At 38.7% G+C, this 21,153-nt stretch overlaps 1 protein-coding gene across 1 annotated transcript in view; it reads right to left on the bottom strand.

Moving 5' to 3' along the window:
• The window catches only part of GLIS3 (GLIS family zinc finger 3), a 164,932-nt gene that overhangs the window by 29,928 nt on the left and 113,851 nt on the right, over positions 1-21,153 (bottom strand). The window contains exons 4-6 of the mRNA XM_074166499.1: positions 20,355-20,516; positions 18,783-18,893; positions 1,154-1,295 (exon numbers count right to left, since the gene is read on the bottom strand). Coding sequence (XP_074022600.1) covers positions 1,154-1,295; positions 18,783-18,893; positions 20,355-20,516 — 415 coding nt within the window. The remainder of the gene's footprint in view (positions 1-1,153; positions 1,296-18,782; positions 18,894-20,354; positions 20,517-21,153) is intronic.

The raw sequence follows: 21,153 nt of genomic DNA, 5'->3' as shown, positions 1-21,153 counted from the left end.
CTCCCTCTCAAAGTACAATATAAAATAAGCAACTGTAACCAACGCCATATCACTAGAGGTTCCCTGGCCGAAATCAGATCTTTAAACTCTGAAATTTCCTTTAGCTTTCAAATAACAGACGCTACACTCAGTCTATACTCAGAGTAAGACAATTAAAAGTTAATGGGATAAAAGTAATACCAACTACTGTATAAATTAGCATACAGTCAACCTTTAAATTTCCTGATCTTTGTCATATAAACCTACATAATCACCAACTAGTCTGTAGCTTGCAACAGCCTTGACATATCATAGAACTGATAGATTTACAAGCCTCTCAGTAAAATAAAACCACTTATTGAAGTGGCCACTTCATATAATGTCATTTTCAGCACTGCACATAACATTCAGTCAATTCTTTCACTTCCTACATCTGGTTCTCAATTAAAAGTTGAACTGCTAGAAGATGTAATGCATTCTGCCTGAAAGTTAAAAAAAGATGTTTTTAAAACTACTAAAATACTGCTTTAAAAAATGTTAGCATCCTGCTCATCATTGTCTTGAGCTTTGAGATGTATTATCACTCATAACTTAAGAAATGTTTTAATTTAGCTGAAATGTGAACAACAATTGTACATTTAACCAGATATGACAGTTAGGTATTTTAATACAAAAATCTCAGATACTTAACTGAAACAATAAAATAGCATTATCACATTTATAGCATAAATGTGTTTATTGGTGTATTTATAGTCATAATATGAGAGCTCATAATGCAGCATTTAATTTCATTAATGCAGATCTATTGGAAAACTGCTATATGATCCATGAATAAGGAAGAGGAAAAATATTCTTTTGATTTTAAATGAAGCTTAATGAATTCCAGATGTCTACAAGGAATGGTAGAAGAGAATTGCTAGCAGAAGTCAAATGCCTAGAGAGCAAAAATATTGCTCTTTGTTGCAGGTCTTTTCATGGATAAAATACAATTTGTCCTGCCTCCCTTCAAAAAACGTGTAAAAATCTGTTCAAAACCTATATTTTTATATTACTTTGCAGATTCTATCCTTCTTATGAGATAGATATGGATTTTAGAGTACATCTTTCTGCAAAATCATCCCTAATCTTAAGTGAGCAATAATAAAGCAGGCTGTTTATCTGTCTTTTTCTATACCTGGGTAAATATCATGAGCAGGCCCTGGGGAGTGTCCCATGGTATTATCTGCAGCATCATGTGGTGATGGGGCTGGCTGGAGGGGTTGGATTGTGAGGCAGTCATTCAAGATGTCCTGGCCAAGCTCTGAGCTCGATCGCAACTGAAACATAAAAGATAAAAATGGAGAAATGATTTTAACATGGACAATGAAAAGGAAAAAAATAATAAAAATCCTTAAGACACTGAAAAATTATAAAGAAAAAATGTTGAGGGGTTAGAGAAAGAAATGGAACACAAGAAGAATTCTTCTCTCTTAAATCCTGGTTAATATCCTTCCATTATAGCAGGTATTTTTCAAATCTGAGGAAGGAAGCTCTTCCAGATGCTTAGCAAGACGATACTCAGGAAAAGGGCTACTTTTACAGATAGGACCTTGGACAGATGGACTTAGGTGTGTTCTCTTGTTATACACTGCAAAAGAGAGAAGAGCATCCCAATTCATGAATAGTGGAGACTTATCAAATGTCTGACATCTCTTATATGAGCAGAGGGATACCATAAAAAATGTATTTTCCTCCTGGTTTATTGCCCTGAACTGGCTCACTGGAGGACCAGAAAAGCATAAGCTCATGGCAGTGGAAATGAGGGACTGAGAGTGAGCAGCCATGCATAGTATCATTCAAGATGGCCAGCATGGAAGTGGTACCACTTTATATGGTCCAAAGTTGTCTTGCAACCACGTTGTTAAAGTGACTAGGATTGCATTTGTTTCATGTTACGGCTGAACTGATCTGAAAGTGGGTGCTCTGTCATTGCCACTAATCCCAGCTGCGTGCATGACCACCTGCCTGGTACCTGATCCATCAACAGCGAGTCTGTCTATCTGGCTGATCCAGCATAAAATTCACTCTGGAAACAATTAATAAATGAATTCATAAGAAGAGCTTTCCTTTGGATGAAATTGGATGAACAGTCTCATCCTGAGACTACAATACAATATAATAAAAAAAATACACTTGAAAAAAAAAATCCCAAAACTAAAATAAAGAAAAGGGAGAAAGCCTGCTGCAGCACCCTGACACATGGCTGTCCTAGCTGTAATACAAAACTGCACCCTGAGGTTTCTGGCAGATGGATGCTGCTGCAGACTGCTGGGACTGATGCCTGTCCCACCCCCCTGCATGAGGCTACTTTTATACATAAGAAAAATTTGCCTGTTCCCTATGGCCAGCTCAACTCAGAGGCTTATGTACTCATCCAAAATCATGAAAAAGGAGGGTCTGTGCTTATATGCATGTGGGCCACTGCAGTGGCTGAGATGCAGATATATATCCTGTCCTGTCACCCATGCTGATGAAGAGACAGTTCATGCAGCATCATGGACAGAAACCTGACCTACTGCAGCAGGATTTGCTGCACTCATGCATCAGAATCCCAAGAAGGAAATCTCACAGCTGCCTTCTCTCTGATGCCATGAAAGGTGAGCAGGTAACAGTAACTAAAACGTAACCTAGCACCTCTAACAAACTCCTAATGGGAAGAAGAATAATGAGAAATTTCTGTCCATCCTATACTCAGAAATGAAGAAAGAAGAGGGAGTGATTCTTAATCACTCCCTCTTAAATTAAAAGTGTAGAAAGACCCATTGCTGTGCCAAAAGATGCTGATAGTCATTCAAATGACTTCTGATTATATGCATTAGTATAAAACTGTTGTGACAGAGTGAAGAGTTGATCTTACACATCATAAGCACCTGAGGTAGGGTGACTGTAACAAAGAGATATAAGGCAGCCTATGATACAGACTGTGCATGCTGTAGATTATTCCTTCTCTTAAAAATTTAGAGTGTCATTATTACGCCTGAAGGTACACTACCTTTGTGAGTATATTTGTTATTCCAGAACTTGTTATTCTGCAATTGTATGGGACTGGGGGGGAGGGGAAGGGGGGAAAGAGGAGGAAGAGGGGAGGCGGAGAAAAGGGGGAAAGGGAAAAAAAAAGGGGAGAAATACCCTGACGAATGTTTTTAATTTCTTATCCTATTATAAGTATAATATATCCTAATCTATTATAAGTACAAATGTTTCTTCCAGTGTAGCAGGTATGGTTGTCTGCTATTATCCGCTAATTATTCTGGTTTTACTGCTATCACTAGTAACTTGGATTTTTCATGAAAGTAAGTGCATGTGAAATTAAATGCCAGATATATCCAGATACAAATTCTTACCATTTAGATTATTAATAAGCATCGTGTGACTTTAAATTTCTATGGAATCTAATATGAAAATAAATTTGAAAAAAATCTGACTTTTATAAGGAAATCAGTAGAAATAATAATAATGCAGCCCGTTTCTTGCTTTGCTCTAAAGACAGTGCATTCCTTTTCCAGCCTAGACTGTAGATTTATCAACCATCTGTAAAAGACAGTTGACACTCTCTCTGACTTCTGTATAAATCATATCCCAGCACAGATCTCCCAGCATCCTGGCTGCAATAACTCGCTTCCCTCATGATCACTCCACTGAGCACCAATAGAAACACACTGGGACTGAAAACTTGACAATGTATTTTTGAAAACTACAAGGTTAGAAAGTTACCTTGCTGAAGAATGAAATCAGTAACTGACAATTTTGCCATGCTGAGCAGAGAAATTTTGTGTGTGGTGTAATGTAGCCTAAATTTATGACTGACCAAGGTGCAAGTTAACAATCAACTGCTCGGCTCACTTATAACTTCCCTGCATGAAATATTTGTTATAAATAATAGATTTTCAGTTTTAATAGCTCAGTTGCATGGTAGACTTGTGAAGTTTTGGATCTGGAAATCTGAGACATTCCCATTATCACAATGTAGCAGTTTTTTCTATATACACAAAACAAATGACTGTCAGTCATGATTTACAATTGTTTTATTTCTGTGACAATCAATTAATGCTTATCAGCTTTCAGAACAATGGATGGAAGTTCTACTCCTGTACATTTAGATATGATTAAATAATTACCCAAGATTAAATGACACAAGCAGAAGTAATTAGAAGGGAGTAAGAATCTACATTCTTCAATTTTCAATTTCATTATATTTGAGTCCAAGAGCAGAGATGTGCTGTTGATTTCGTGCATGACAATTCCAGGGAAAATGTCTCCTTAAAAGAAAAGATAATTTGCTTTGTATTTCTCTAACCAATGCGTGTTTTATCTGAGATCTGCATGATTTTATACAACCAGGCTAGTTTCTTCAGCGTTATTCCTGTTCAACAGAAATCAGACACCACCAAGGAAAACATAGGAAATGTGTGCTTATGAATACACTTAGTCAGAACAGAAGTAGTTTAGGATTTCTCAAACATTATTAGTTTGTTTCCAAACCACATAAAATTAGATCTCAGTAACTTCAAAACCTTCCTAAATGTTCTCACATTAACTCTAGTTAATCAGGAAAGTTATTCAAACATTTCAGTTATGTCATCAAATCACAGCATTTTAAATCTTGCTTTTGTGAAAGCAGATTTAATGGACTGTATGCACGCTGTGCACCTAGTAGAGTATTTCCGTATGTAAGGAAGACATTGGCTAGAGCCTATTTATTTTTATGAAGGTTAGATCTGTGTCTGCCATGCCAAAAAAAACCCCCTAAATTCTTCTATGTTTCATTGTGAGGAATTGTTTTACATGAACTGTAATAGCTTTACAAATGTGTTTTTCTTTTCATTATACAGCTAAGGAGAAATTTCTGTTACTCACATAGTCTGTGTATTAATTGCTAAGTGCTATTTGTCAAGAAGTGAATAAGCCAGTAGTCTTCCACTCATTTTTATTGTCTGTTAAGTTGGCACTGGGAGAGGAAAGTATCACCTGTCTACATAAAGGTACATATTGTAATAGTTTTTCTGGAAGAGTAGCCAGAATTTAATATTTGCTTGTACAGCTAGAGAAAAATTATGTCCTGTTACCATCACAACATTGACAGTACACAGGTGTGACCACTAGAAAATTACGAGTTCAATATGAAGCCTTGCTATGTGACAGTGTTTACTCATGTTATAGGTTTGCTTGCTAGATCATCCCTTTACTCCCGCAGATCAGCTTCAAGGTCCAGTGCTTTCTTGCATAGTACTAAACTTTTTTGATAACAGACAATAGAAGTTTATGCTTGCTAAAAGTTTACACTTGCTAAATGCTCTAATTCTTCCCTCTGGAGGCTACAGACATCTCGGGGCAAAGAGACAATGCAGACAGAAGGGTTTCCTCAACAACCTTTTTTCCAGCGTCACCTGGACAGGATTTTTAGAGTGCCATGGCATTCATTATTCTGCTAATTGTTTACCACATCTTTCAGATATTCATGCATGCTATTTTCACCTGCACTTACATTCTGTTTCAATTACATGTTCGGCCAGGAAAACACAATAAAAATCAAGTTAAACTAGCCTATTTGCAGTAGTGATGTTAGGTTCTGTACAAGAAATAGTTACTTTTCCTCCTCCCACAGTGTGACTACAAACTTCGAGTTCAAATACAAAAATGGTTTCCATCTTTGTGACCTAGTGTAAATCAGTTTTACATACCAAAAGTGTTTTTCAGCCTCTCTCATTAAAAATCAAAAGGACCTGGAACGTACACAATCAACTAACTTTGGCAAGTTTCAAGTCAAGAAGAAATTCTGCTTTTGAAGCAATACTACAAGAAATGAATCCTACCTTTATTATATAAAGAACAGAAAGTTTTCTTTGGATTGGTATCATTCTAATATGAGGAATAGTTTGGGTTATCTCCTTATTAAAATGATACAGAACACCAAGAGCACCATTTAAAGGGGAAAAACTGCAGTTGGGACTGATCTGAAAGGAAACTTTGAATAAAAAAATCAAACTGAGAATCTTACTTTAAAGAAGGGAATATGGTTTGAGTGAGATGTATTGTAAGTTGCCATTTTCTGAAATAAACAAAAGAGTGTGTTTCATTGTACTTCTGTTGAAAACTGATTATTATTTTGCTCTACATATTTGGAAGTACTGTGTTTTAATGTAGAAGGCTCCCAAGGATGATCCTTATTGTGACATCCACTGTCTTGGAGAAGTCCACACTTTCACAAATCTTGCCTTTGTTTCTTTCTCACTCTAGTCATAGAACTGGAAAGCACCCATACACATGCATGCGCGTGCACACACACACACACAAACACATTAGCTCCTTCCTGCCCTATATCAGATTATATCAAATCTGAAAACACAACTATCTTATAAAAAATGCTACCTACATTATACCTAGGACTCTTCCCACTTCATCCTCTTTTTCTCATAGTTCCAAGAGGCTTGTAGCTGGGTTTTTTTTTATGAACAGCAATGTAAGAGCTGAGCTGTGCTACTCAAAAAGCAGGAAAAAATCATTCTTTTGTGCCAGACAGATTTGGAGATATAGCTAGTATATGACATTGCTACACATCATATATGATATTGCTACACATCATCTTTTCCAAGTAAATGCAGTCTGACAAAGAAATCACTTGTACTGCAGAATGATTTGCCTTCTCTTTCTGAAAACACATCTGTTTGGCAAATTTTCACATCATGAGTGGAAAAATGTGGATCTCGTATACCTCATGCTTCATTTACCACAAACATATTTTTCTTACTGTCACAGGTGACCAAAAATTGCCATGAAAATAAGTAGATAACTTCACCAAATGCTAGTATGCAGAAACAAAGAATTTCAGATTTCACATTCCTTTTTTAAACTCAGCAGCATCCTTTCTTTAACACTGGCCTTCATGTTAAATACTTGATTTTGTGTTAAACTCCACTGGAACTTAAGTTCATGCATGTACCAGTTCCTATAAGGAAACACTTAACTGTTGAAAATAATACTTTGATTAGAGCCTAAAACTAGAGTTTTGGCAGCTTTACTAGTAGCAGATCTAAATTATTAGCCTCCAGGCGTATGATTTTTACTCTTGCAAAGATTCCTTTGGACATCCACGTAGAGTTTCATCCACTGTCTTTGAGTTATCTGTTTAGTGTGTTTCCTAGATGATGATGTGATGTGCTGGCTGGGCTGGGCTGGCACTGCTAACTTTCAGAGTTCCCACAGACTGCCATTTGTAAAAATTTTAGAAATTGTAAAATTTGTAAAAAAACCCTGTGGACACTTCTGTTTCAGGTTGGTTTTTTTGTTGCTGCTAAAGCCCTAATTCAGCTTACAATGCAGTCTCAGAAACAATTGTGTCAGTAGAAAGGGCAGAGCTCTGAAGCACAAGGAGGAAATAACTGGGCAGAAGAAGGCCCTCCTCATACGGGGACTGCCAGTGAAGCCTGTATATCATTGCTTCAGGAGTAGTGCTAAGGATTCTGAAATCCGTACCTGGCAATGCAGACTAGATGCCAATACCCACCTCCAACAGTATGAAATCTGCATGTCAATGATTGACATGGAGGAGGTCCCAGCTTGAAACAGGGTACTCAATGAGGACAGTCTTAAGGACTTGAAAGGTGTTTGAGCTGCTGTCCAGGCAGTCATCTGCCCCTCTCATACAACCTTTACACAGCTTCAGTCTTGCTTGCTCATATACTGGTGATGTCATTTAAAGCCCAGACTGAAGTGTGACTGGGTAATGAGAATCATACAATTACAGAATGATAGAATCATTTAGGTTGGAAAAGATCTCTAAGATCAGCAAGTCCAACCGTTAACTTAGCACTGCCCTGCCCACCACTAAACCATGTCGTTAAGTGCTGTGTCTACACATCTTTTAAATAACTCAGGGTTGGTGACTCAAACACTTCCCTGGGCAGCCTTTTCCAATGCTTGATAACCCTTTCAGTGTAAAAATTCTTCCTAATATCCAAGTTAAACCTCCCCTGTTGCAACTTGAGGCCATTTCCTCTCATCCTTTCAATTGCTACTTGGGAGAAGAGACCAACCCCCCACCTCGCTTACAACCTCCTTTCAGGTAGTTGTAGAGAGCAATAAAGTCTCCCCGAGTTGTCTTCTCTCCAGACTAAACAACCCAAGATTCCTCAGCTGCTTCTCATAAGGCTTGTGCTCTAGGCTCTTCAGCTTTTTGCTCTTCTTTGGACGTGCTCCAGCACCTCACTGTCTTTCTTGTAGTGAGGGGCCCAAACCTGAACACAGTACTCAACATGGGGGTTCCCCAGTGCCGAGTACAAAGGGACAATCATATCCCTAGTCTGGCTGATCACAATATTTTTGATACAAGCCAGGATGCTGTTGGCCTTCTTGGCCATCTGGGCACACTGCTGGCTCATATTCAGCCTGCTGTCCACCAACACTCCCGGGTCCTTTTCCTTCAGGCAGCTTTCCAGCCACTCTTCCCCAAGCCTGTAGCGCTGCATGGGGTTGTTGTGAGAGAAGAGCAGGACCCGGAATTGGACTTGTTGAACCACATACCATTGGCCTCAGCCCATTGATCCAGCCTGTCCAGACCCCTCTGTAGAGCCATCCTACCCTCAAGCAGATAAACACTCCCACTCAATTTGGTGTCGCCTGCACATTTACTGAGGGTGCACTCAATTCCCTCATCCAGATCATCGATAAAGATATTATACAGAACTGGCCCCAATACTGAGCCCTGGGAAACACCACTCATGACCGGCCACCAACTGGATTTAACTCCATTCACCACCACTCCTGGGGCCCAGACCTGCAGCCAGCTTTTTAATCAACAAGGAGTACATCCATCTAAGCCATGAACAGCCAGTTTCTCCAGGAGGATGCCATTGGAAATGGTGTTGAAGGCTTTACTAAAGCCCAGATAGACAACTTCCACAGCCTTTCCCTCATCTACTAAGCCAGTCATCTTGTCATTAGAAGGAGATCAAATTAGTCAAGTGGGACCTGCCTTTCATACACCCATGCTGACTGGGGCCGATCACCTGCTTGTCCTCTAGATGCCATGTAATGGCACTCAAGATGATCTGCTCCATAACCTTCCCCAACAATGAGGTCAAACTGACAGTCCTGTAGTACCATGGATCCTCCTTCCAGCCCTTCTTGTGGATGGGTGTCACATTTGCTAAATTCCAGTGAACTAGGACCTCCCAGTTAGCCAGGACTGCTGATAAATGATGGAAAGTGGCTTGGTGAGCCCTTCTGCCAGCTGCCTCAGTACCCTTGGGTGGATCCCATCAGGTCCCATAGACTTGTGTGTGTCTAAGTGGTGCTGCATATTACTAACCATTTCCCCTAGATTATGGGGGCTTCATTCTGCTCCCCATCCCTGTCTTCCCACTCAGGGGGCTGGGCACCCAGGGAACGACTGGTCTTACTATTACAGACTGAGGCAATGGAAGGCGTAAACTACCTCAGCCTTTTCCTCATCCTTTGTGACTATGTTTCCCACCACATCCAATAAAGGATGGAGTTTCTCCTTAGAACTCATTTTGTTGCTAATATATTTATAGAAATATTTTTAATTTCTTTTTCCAGCAGCAGCCAGATTAACTTCTAGTTGGGCTTTGGCCCTTCTAATTTTCTCCCTGCATAACCTCACAACACCCTTTTAGCCCTCTTAAGTTGCCTGCTCCTTCTTCCAAAGGTTGGAAACTCCCCTTTTTTCCTGAGTTGCAGCCAAAGCTGTTTTCTTCCTCACCAGCATATCTTCCAGCACAGGGGTACAGCCTGCTTCTTCACCTTTAAGATCTTCTTGAAGAATATTCAGCCTTCCTGGACCCCTTTGCCCTTCAAAACTGCCTCCCAAGGGACTCAGTCAACCAGGTCCCTAAAGAAAGAAGGGTTCTTTCTCTCTCAAGCCCACCTTCATGCATGTGCTGTGGCAGGGAAATGAAGACACACAAACGCAGAAAAGGATATTGTTTGCTACCAAAAATGAACCTGAAGAATACAAAATGCTATGGGCATGCACTGACAGCTGTTTACAGGTCTTGGGACAATTTGAATTGTTTTTGTTATGTGTGTAAAAGTAACAAGGGTGACAGCACTTATTTCTTCTGATGGACTTTTCAACACACCATGCTGCTGAAGTTTACAGGAGTACCTGCTCAGAGCAGAAACCAAGTGCAAGGAGGAATCATGATGTGAAATAGCAAATGTTAACATCAGAGTGAACCAATTCCCTGGTCTTAACAACTGCCACAGCTGCCGCAGCTCTACGAAAAGCATAGAGGGGTTTTGATGTTTCTTCCTCCCTGGAGAGCAGAGCTCCACATGCACCGGTGGCAAAGCATGTCCCCCCTGTTGGAGCTTCCTTGTGAGGCACGTCTCGTGCATCCCACCACAGTGCACATTGCTGCTGCTGCACCTGGGGCTGGGCAGGGGGGACAGCCACAGCCAGTCCTCCATTGCTTTCAGGGTCTGTTTTCCTGTTTCTCACTGACCATACTCAAAAGAACTGGTCATTCGTAATCTCAAAAGTTTTCCAACAAATTGTATGACTAAATTCCTTAAACACCGCTGCCTGTCCTTAATCCCTTTTTGCCAATATCCCTTTCAGGAAAAATTGCTGCTCGCCATGGTGCCTGATTTATATTTCATTTTGAAAACAGGAAGTAAAGGGATTAAAGTTGGGGATTAAAACACTTACTCTTTACTGCATTTTTTCTGCAGAATAGTTTCTTTGTTGCCATGGCCACTGCTTACTGACCCTTAGCCCCTGAATGCTCTGCTTTTTGCATTAGTGACATCTTTTAAATGGACTCCATAGAGAACAAATGAGAGAAAATATCCTTATGTTCAACTGCTCTCAAAGCAAGAAAATAGATTTGCTTCCCTTTCAATCTAATCTCTCCCTTTTGCAGTTTTAACAGTGAAATCTGAACTAAGAGTTTGAACAAGGGCAAGTGAAGCCTGAAAGACGCAGAAGCAATCTAGGCTCATACTGTAGGATTTGGCTGCTTTCTCCCTATGAGGCAAGTGTTCACAAACAGAGCAGTTTCTCCAGATTAATATAGTCACATAATGAACAATGAGACTGGTAATTAGCTTAGTGCCTGAATAACCTGCTGAAATACCAATGATGTAATGCTCTAACCCTCCTTGGCTCCCTCCTTCCTCATCAATTAAACATTCTGAGTTAGAAAAAAATAAAAAAAAAGTGAAGTTATTTCTCCTAAGAAACACAGTAAGCATTGTGTTTCTTGAGTCACAAAAAAGCCTGGTTCGAATACTAAGAAATGAAAGAAAAAATGGGAAATAAGTATTGCGAAATTAAATAAACCAAAGATACTAGCTAAAGAAAGTCACCAGACATTGTTTTCTACTCGTGTTCTCCACTAAATCTCAATGCTGGTGTAAAAATTTGTTTATTCCAAAAGCTTTAAACAAACCAGTAGCTTCAACGATTGTGCAGTAAAATCAACATAAATTTACAACAAAAAAGCCTGTTTCTACTGTAAAACAAAGTAAACAATGAACAATCAGGAAGTGTGCAGTCCTGTAAAAAGCCAGAGCTCTGTATTATTTTGCTGAGGGAATAATGTATTTGCTGACATGACCCACAAAATACAAAGGTAGACAACCTCTCAAATCTTTATAGAAAACTCCACATTAACCTGTAATGAAAACACCGGTATGTCTGATTTCCAGAGAAATAGTGTTCAACAGGGGGATATCACGTCTTTAAGCACTTTGAGTTTTTCCCATTTCTCTTAACATTTTCATTGTAAGACAGGCAGGTTTATATAGATTACACATAACAGGGCTCTAAGAGGGAAGAGGTGAACTGTTAGAAAATGTATATAAAATGACTAGGCTTCAGAAGAATTCAGTTATTGAGATCTGTCTCTAAAGGTGGAGATTTTATACTACCTTTTTGCTAATATGGGGGATCACAGTGGCAGAAGAGCAATATCTGCAGGATCATTATTAGATGTGCAAGGTGGCTTCTGTAAAGCCCCCTTGGCTCAGATGGGAACCCTGGTCAAAGTCAGCACAGGCCACTCTGCAAGGTAATTCCAGGAACTGCTTTGGCCAGATGATCCATATCCTTATTTTATCATCTCAAATATGCTCCACACCTAGTGTGGACTGCTCTGCTCTACTAGACTTTACTACAGTCTGAAGCAGGAGTGGATATGGCTGAGGTGCCATAAAGCCTGCTTCATCTCAGCGGTGCAGTATAGCAATTTTTTTCTTTATTGTAATGAGGAAAAGTATTCTGAAAACTTCTAGCCATTGCTAGCTGATTGGTTTTTGAAAGAGCAATAAATGCAACACAGAGGAAATAATGCACAAGCAATAGCAGTATTAGAGTAACGCTGATTGCCTGTCCTTTATTTCTCCTCAGCACAACAACGCCTGAAAATATCTCCTTCCAACCAGATACCATAGGAACAAATCTTGGAAGAGTTCATCTTCATTCGGAGAATGTTTTGACAGCTCCCCAAAAGCCACTGTTCAGCCACCATTTTAGAATGGACCAACCTGTACCAAAAAGGAAGATGAAAGCTGGAAGTCTGTGCACATAGAATCATAGAATGGTTAGAGTTGGAGACCTTAAAGATCATTGAGTCCCAACCCCCTTGCCATGGGCAGGGACACCTCCCACATATACCTTATCTCCTGAGGTCTCACCACCCCCTTTATTCCTTAGTGGTTTGGTAGATGTACCATATACACTATAAAAATCCTCCACTAAGTGTAGACAATTTTCAGAAATGTCCTTTGGACTGCCTTTCCCAAAGCTAGGCCTCCATGATATTTGCTTTCTGCCAGAGACAGTACAAAAATTCTGTCCTGGAAAAAGCCAGGAAAATAGACACAAGTACAATTGCTGTACAAGACTAAGTACAAATCAAATAATAAGTAAAATACATTTAAGCCTAAAGACTGCATGCTTTAGCTGATCTATGCTCCTTTGCATAAGTATTGAAAAATCTAGTAGAGACCTCGTACTATGTTATGCATCTACTGAAGTGTTAAGCTATCAGGTCAGCTGAATCTGGGCATGGTTTCCTCAAGACCCATTTGAATGAGCTAAGATGATGCAGGTTTCCAGGAGACAGACAGCTTTTGGAGGCAATTGTCAGGTAAGCATTCAATACCTCACAGCTTGTCTGTATAATGTATCTGATCCATAACTAATTTACACAAGATCAAAGACATGGTCTGGGCGCTGTTAACACTGCCCAAAGAATCAAAGAATGATCAGCTGAAAGATGGTATTATTTGGTATAAATTACCTTTCTGTTCAAGGCGCAGACTAAGACTTTTACACTCCCTTTAGCTGGTCTTGGTTATCTGAACTGCTCAAATTATCTTTTCCTTTTTTTCCACAAAGATGGAGTTCATTAGTTGTATCCTTATCTACTACACTTTCCTTTAATTAAATGGAAATAATTTTTTAAATATTTTTTTTTTTTTTTGGCAGGATACACTGGCTAAAAGAACTATTACACATGACAACAGTTGTTCACTGGTATAATTATGGATAAAATTAAAACTGTATCTAAAAACATAGCCACTGCATTGTTCAGATGATAAGATACATGTTACCAAACTGATTTTGTCCTTGCCAAACAGCTGCATGAAATCAAAGCAATCTTTTGTTCTTTTTTATTATGTCTTATCTGTTTGAAAATGCACTTTTCAAACAAAAAGAGAAAACCTTTAAAAAAGGCAGTACACATTGCAGATGTTCATGACAAGATCTACACAAAGCCATTGGAAGGCCCATTTCATTCAGTGTAGGACTTGGACTGTATTACTTAAAAGTTAAATATTTTCTTTAGATTTACAATTACAGATTTCCTCAGCAACACTCCTGCAGAAATACAAAATTGTTTTTCATTATATACTTGTATGAAAAAGATAGTGTTCTTATACTTCTACATGGCTAAGTGCTAGCTCGCACAAGAAATAGATCTTCATGAAGTATGGTAGTATTCACCTTCTTTCAAATCACCGGACACGTAATAGTGCAGGCTCTATATTTCGTTAATGATATATTCATTTTCACTAACTTCAATAAAAAGACTTACAAACTAAAAAAGCTATGGATTCATATTTTCAAATGCAGTATCATCAATTTGCAGATGAAAGAAATTTGCCATTTACTGTGTTCGCTGTGTGAAAACACAAACTGTAACCAACTGAAAATAAGCTTACTTGTGTCACGTAGTGCCCTATTTTTTGACTAGCCAGAGACCCCACAGGATGACTCAAGAAACAAAATTACTTGGCTCTGTTGAGGTAAGGTACCAAAGCAAAGTGCTCAACTGCAGCCTTCCTTATTATAACTGTTCTACAAATGAGAACTATAGGATCTATAGGCATAATGATTCACCCTCACTTCACATAGACAATATTTCTACCGTTAGCAGCTGCACCTGACTGGCAATTTTGAAAGGTAGTCTATACTCAGAACAAAAAGTATCAATGCATAAATGGTTTTCAGATATTATGAAGTCAGAAAACAGTGTTAGTGTTTCATAAGAACAATAAATAATACAAAGATTAGCTCAAGCAAATAGCTGCCTCACTCATCCTTCTGTTTTCCTAACCTTTTCTTCTGATTCTCTGCAGTTACACAAAGCAAGCCAAGTAACTATATTGTTTTTACTGGGCATTTGAAAATTTTCTGGGCATTTTCAGATAAAAGAGTGAAAGAAGAAATGAAATAGCAATTTCAGCCCATGAATTTTTCTTTCTTGTCATTTCCTTTCAAAAATCCTGCATGTTTACCGTTGATTCTGGGAATCAATCAGTTTAGGTGGTTACAGCCCCTCTTCATATAGAAGCTGCTAGTTCAGGAAGTGACTCAGCTAAAAACTAGATTTCTCTTCTTTGTAGAGTTTCCCAAAAGGGAAAAAAAAATATGCACTAATTTACCTTTCTGGTTCCAATCTGCCTTGAAAGTGCATGGAAGACTGAAAAATCTGAACACTTGTTAGGTAATTATTGATGTGAGGTGAAAAGAAAAGGTAAATGGTTCATGGGATCCTAAATTAATATGGGGTCTAAGCTAGATAAAGATTAGCAAACACAGAGCATGTGTAACGTTTAAGTGTCATTTGCCTGTATGTACCAATACGCTTTCTAAATTGACAATGTAGTTGAACTCTACCTACGGAAAAAGTGAAGGAGAGAAACAGGGTGAAAGACAGGAGAATATAAGAGTAATTGGGGTGGAAGAAAGTCCTGGGGCTGGTCTTACCATGGCATATACATCTCAGCTGCCTACAGAGGTTCAGTTTGGGTTGCATATCCTTAAGACACAAATCTACAAAGGTGGAAGATAGAATAAGAAAGGAAGTTGAAAGAGAAAAGGATTATAAAAATGAAATGAGAGAAGGAAAAAAGCAGGAGAATACATAAGTTAAGGATAAGCAGCCTGAAAGTTATTTTAAAGTAATTTAGAAGCAGATGATTCTTCCAGATCAGGCCCAAGATCCATCCAGACTGCTTTATGTACACTGTGTTCACTAGTGGCTGGCATTTCAGGAGAAAGAGTGAGAAACTGTAAATAAGCAGCACAGAATAACCATGCTTTTACCTAATCTGTTTAGCTAGATGCTGACTTCTATCCTGAAGCATGATCTTGAAGCACTGATATCCCTTGCAGATCTCGTGTATTTTTTAACCCTGTTTCATTATCCACAGAAATATCCAGTTCCCTTTGAATCCCACATGGATCTTAGTTTCCATTACAAGTTGTGGTAATAAACACTGCATGGGAACTGTTCAATTTAGAAAAATATGTTTTAAGTTTGTTGTTCTGTCAAAGTTGAAAGGAGGAGACAACTAAGAAGATGCCAGGTTTTAAAAGTGATTGTCATCCAGGGGCATGTTGTGCATTAGCATTCCTCTCAGTGTCACTTCATGCTCTCATTTTGGGTGCTGTCTAGTTTTCTGTCACTAACTTCCCTGCTTAGAAGGAGCTTCATCCATCTTCTCCAAGGGAAGATGAAATTCAGGCACTGTCAGCAATTTTTACTTTTTAAAATAAGATAGGAAGCACTGCTCTTTTACCCCACCAAAATATTATAAAGTACAAACTGAATAATACAATGCATAGAGATTATACCTAAAATAATTGCTAGACATTTTCAGCATCTGTTCCCAGATATTGCATGGTATTTGTGTACATGTTTGCCCTCGTCTTTATGAAGAATTTTACAAATTACATGAAGGTGATTAAAGCAGGCATGGCTCTCTTTACTCTTCTGCTTTCTTTCGAAAAGTAAATGAAAGTTTATTGTATTATCCAGTAACTTGCTTGCGTTAAATGTATCTGTGCTGGGATCACCTTGGTCTATAGGATTTCATCTCATTACCTGCACAGATTCCCAGTTAAATATATTTGGTGGATAGCCGTAGGCTGGGGGTTGGGAGGAGAAGGGGAACAGTAGCTGCCTTACAAGATTTGCAGAAAAAGCATTTTTGCCTTACATGGTAAGTCATAAATATGTATCAACAAAAGTTGCTTAAGATAATTCAGAGATGGAAAATTATCTGTATCACATTGCATAATCTGGCCCCATCTTAGAGGGCCAAGGAAAGGGTCAATGCTTTGAAGACAGATCTAGAAAATCTGGGCTGAAGACTCAATGTAATGTTTAGCACAGCAGGTAGTTGATTCTGCTGGTATGAATATATTTCATCCTACTATTTTAAGTCTCAACATCAAAGACACATTCGCAGGTACAGCCTTGGAGAGCCAACAATTTAAGACACCACAATAATGTCACTTGGTGTGTAGAGGGAGGTTAAAAGGAGGATTAAAAGCAGTCAGGCAGGATATATTAAATGAATCCATGACTAACGGGGTGTGACAGCAAAGGGTTTCGTTCTTTTCAACAGAATAGATCCCTAGGGCTGGAAGTATTACTCCACTGTGCCTTTATCACCTTGGAATTTTTATGGTTATTTTTGATGAATTCACATTTTTGTAAAGACTTTTTTGACATTAAGCCAATTTTCACTTTTAATTAAAGCCATAAATAACCTTAATTCTGCATTAAAAGGTTTATTGTTTCTTACTTTTTATTATTATTACTGCCAGGAAATATTTCAAATACCAAAGCATGATGTTAGTTAGCAATTATAAATTCTCAAAGGTCCAGTAACTATGCTGTACCTTGTAAACATTATACATTGCAAACTTTATCCATGCTTTAGGTATCTGGCTTGATAGATGCCACAATTTTTCTTTTCTTTTTCTGGAGGTTTGGCTTATTTCCCCTTCCATATATCAATGTATCTCAGGTGGCCAATGGGCATAAATAAATCCCTGTCAAACCGGGATGAAAAAATAAGCCATTTTAAGTCTAGAATTTGCCCTTAGACAGTGAAGCAAGGAGGGAAAAGGGCCAGGTTTAAACTTTGGCACAAAAAAGGAATGAAAAATTAGCAAAATCAAATAGTGAATGAAGTGCAGGAAGGAAAATCCCACAGAGAATTGCAATCTGTCAAAACGAGAAGTAGGAGATAACACATTATTTCACTTTCAATGACAGTAATGCTACAGTGCAGTTTAATTCCTGTATTCAGGTCCATTATGCCAGTTTTAGTTGAGGCATCACACACAAATTTCTCCAGCTGCAATGTCTTGCCCAGCATTTACTTTACATGCTTGGAAAAGACAGTGTCTGGGTGGCTGAGTTGCCCCCAGGACAGGCAGGACAGGGCTCACAGACCTTTGGCAGTCCTGCCTGTGGGAAGCACGCATGGGAGAAAGGGAACCAAAGCACTGCTTATTAAGGTGAAAATGAATGCTCAGTGACTGATACAGGAGTGGGCACTCGTGAATTTAAAGGAAATTCCTCAAGAATACTACAGGCCAGTTCCTCAGAAGCTGACGTGCAGGTCTCTGCTGCCACGTCCCGCTTCAACAAACCATTGAATCAAAACTTACTCTTCATATTTGTATACTGCAGCTTTAAAGACCGACAGTGCTTCCAATGCTGTACGAAGCGAATTTTTTGCCACTTTCTATGAATGGCTGTGCATTTAAAACTTCTAAACTATAACTCGTTTTACATGAGGCTCACATCTCAAAGGTTTATCTATCCATACACCAGTTCATGCATGTTCCCCTTTCATCAGGATCAGTTTCCTTTAAAATGAAAGCTTAGATTTTTATTCTCAATTATCTAAACAATATAATGAAATAGTGCCAGTGATTAATAGGAGATACGATGAAAAATGCTCAGAAAAAAAGAATCATTCCCTTAGGTCACACCTCAGCTCTTCAAATGTGCTTATACATATAAAAAACTGTTGATTCATGGATTTGACATCCACAGGGAACTGGTGGTGTGAAATTTCTTGGTATTTGGAAGTGTCTGGCATATGGAAATATATTTTAGAGCTTAATCTCATCTGCCCTCAAAATCCATCCTTCCACCTGAGACTAGCCGTGTAAACTGAATTTTGTATTACTATGTATTTACCAAGTGCCAGAACTTTCTGTTTTCAAAAATTCTTTTTTATTTGCCTTGTTATGTATGTTTAGTGATTAATCATCACATCAAAAAATGAAAGCATTAAAGCAGGCAGTCTCATTAAGTCAAAGCTGAAACTATCATCTATGTAAGAACCATATGTACTATTTCCCACTAATGGTTTTTCTGGTCTGAAATCAGAACAAGTACTTGAAGATGCATTGAAACACCTAATATTAGAACACTGTCTTTTCCACATAAGCTTTATGCCAGTCAACATGGTAGAAAATTTACCTTTTTCCTGACTTGTTGGTCTTTGGAAGAATGGGCTTTCACATGCTTTCTCAGGGAACTCGGATCTGTGTATCGTTTAGTACATCCTGGAATCTGACATGCATAAGGTTTCTGAGTCAAAAAGAAAAAGGATAAAGCAGCTGTTATATCACACAGTATTTTAACTCAAGAGAATCCCTTTTGAGCCTTGGGATGCTGCAAACCACAATACTGCAGAACACAAATGTTATACGTTATAACAAGCAGAATGCTTGGTAATTTATTAGAAAGGGAAAGGAGGAAAGTACGGCTTATAAGGAAGACAAACCAAAGGAAAGCTTTCTTTATGGCACCTTTCATTGTTACCTTTTTTTTTTTTTTTGTAATCAGTACAATGAATATTGCTAGTTATACTCACAATTCTTCCACCCTCAGAGCAATCTTTGACTTAATCAGAAATTACATTCTTTAGTGAATCAGGTAAAGAAACTGAAGTAAAGGCCCAGATAGACTGTTAGGATTATAGAAGAATCTGCTTCAGAAAAAGAGAACAAGAAGAAGTGTTAGTTTACTACATTACAAAGAGAACAAGCAAAAACCAAAGCAAGCATTGAATACTGAAATTTCAAAAATATTACACACAAAAATACACATTTTAATGTGAAGTACAAGACAAATTCCTTCAGCTCACACTTTCTAATAACACGTCATATTAGAAAGATACCAGTTCTGTAACACCTTTATAGTTTTCTTAGAAGAAAGCCCAACTTTAGAACTCACCAAATAAATAAAAATCTTTATAAATATTTCCTTCTGCCTGTTCTAACCTGTCTGTCTTCCCTGAAGCCTTGTAGTTCCACAAGACAGAGTATTAAATGAGTAGGAGGTCCAACTGTTTGCCGAAATCAGATATTTTGCAGTTTAGCCATTTACATTTCACAAAGCATTTCTGAAACACCTTGTACACATGATTAATTTACCACCCATACTATCGACTGTTCGAAATAGATAATTTAAATTTTGTGACAGCCATTTAATTCAAATGGCATTGTTCTCATTTTCTTTCTGGACTTTTGCCCTTTGGAAACTGCTTGTCTCTGACAAAATATGATCTTTTGTTATGAAACAAAAGTTTTTAAACAAATCTCAGCTGTGACTCAAATTCACAAGCAACAATTTGTTGGCATGAAAATTTTTCAATCTAAAAAAATTATTCTTCCTCTATTGTCTTTCTGGTACATGCCCCAACCTTAAGTTTAACTAAGTTTCTGTCAAAGAATAGCAGTTATTATCGCAGATGGCTTCTGTGTCTGTGCATAATGACTGCAGGTTCCCTAAAGATCATGTAAGTGGGAGAAAGTTACTGCCTCCGCCTGCAGCGAAGTCCATGGAGCTGTGGCCTTTTTATCAAGTAGTTTGGCCCATCTTCATCCATGCTAACTGTATTGGGTCACTTCTCAAACAGCTTAGCCAGCCTCATCAGACACTTATCCCTCCTTTCTCTAAGGTTATGGGCTACCTGCTGCCATCAAGCTGGAGGAAAGGAGCACATCTAATGTACAGGGGACTGCAATGGGACTTCTGCTTCCTTACAGTGTCCAAGTGTGTCCTCTGGTGCTTGGCGCGGTCGCTGGAGTTGCTGAATGCTTTCTGGCAGCCAGGGTGTTGACAAAGGTACGGCTTTTCACCCGTATGGCTCCTTAAGTGAATCTTGAGATTTTCTAGTCTGGAAAAGGCTTTCTTGCAACCCTCAAACTAGAAAAGAGAAAGAAATGATTTGAAAGGAAAGCACACACAGCAAACTGCAAGGGCAAACACTGGGCAGGAGGGTGAAAGGCCCAGCAGAGACCTCCAGCCTGCTATGGCTGGATGCCTCTCTGGAGCTGAGGAAAGCCTGGCTTCTCAGTGTGGGCGTTGCTGCAGGGTTTGAACCATTAACACCATAAGAATGTATTTACCCTTAGTGCACATGGCTGAGTTAGGAAAATATGTCCTACTCCCATTTTACGCATGGGACACGGAGACCCATCAGAGCATGGCACTCAGCCTGTCTGGGAAACCCAGCTGATTCTCCCAATAGCACACAGAAAGCAAAATGGTCACTGTTATGTCAGCTCTGGGCTTGTTTGGATACTAGCAACTGACAAAATTAAAAATATGTAAATAATTGTTTATGTGATTGTACAATTACCATTGAATTTAACTTGGCAAAAATATTTTAAAGAACTGGGGAATGTTATTTAAAAATTGTGATTTCTGAAGACTCCTGCCCTGCTGTTCATAACTTGGATGGAGAGAAGACAGTCTGAAGTTCTCTCTCCCCTCCACAGCCCTAAATTACTGTGTGTCATATTCACAAGGCTATATGTAGTTGTGTATTGCAGAAAAGGTC

This window comes from Numenius arquata, chromosome Z (assembly GCF_964106895.1).
Source record: "Numenius arquata chromosome Z, bNumArq3.hap1.1, whole genome shotgun sequence".
Taxonomy (NCBI): Eukaryota; Metazoa; Chordata; class Aves; order Charadriiformes; family Scolopacidae; genus Numenius; species Numenius arquata.
Note: the sequence above shows the minus strand (reverse complement) of the source record. Positions and strands in the feature narration are given on the sequence as shown.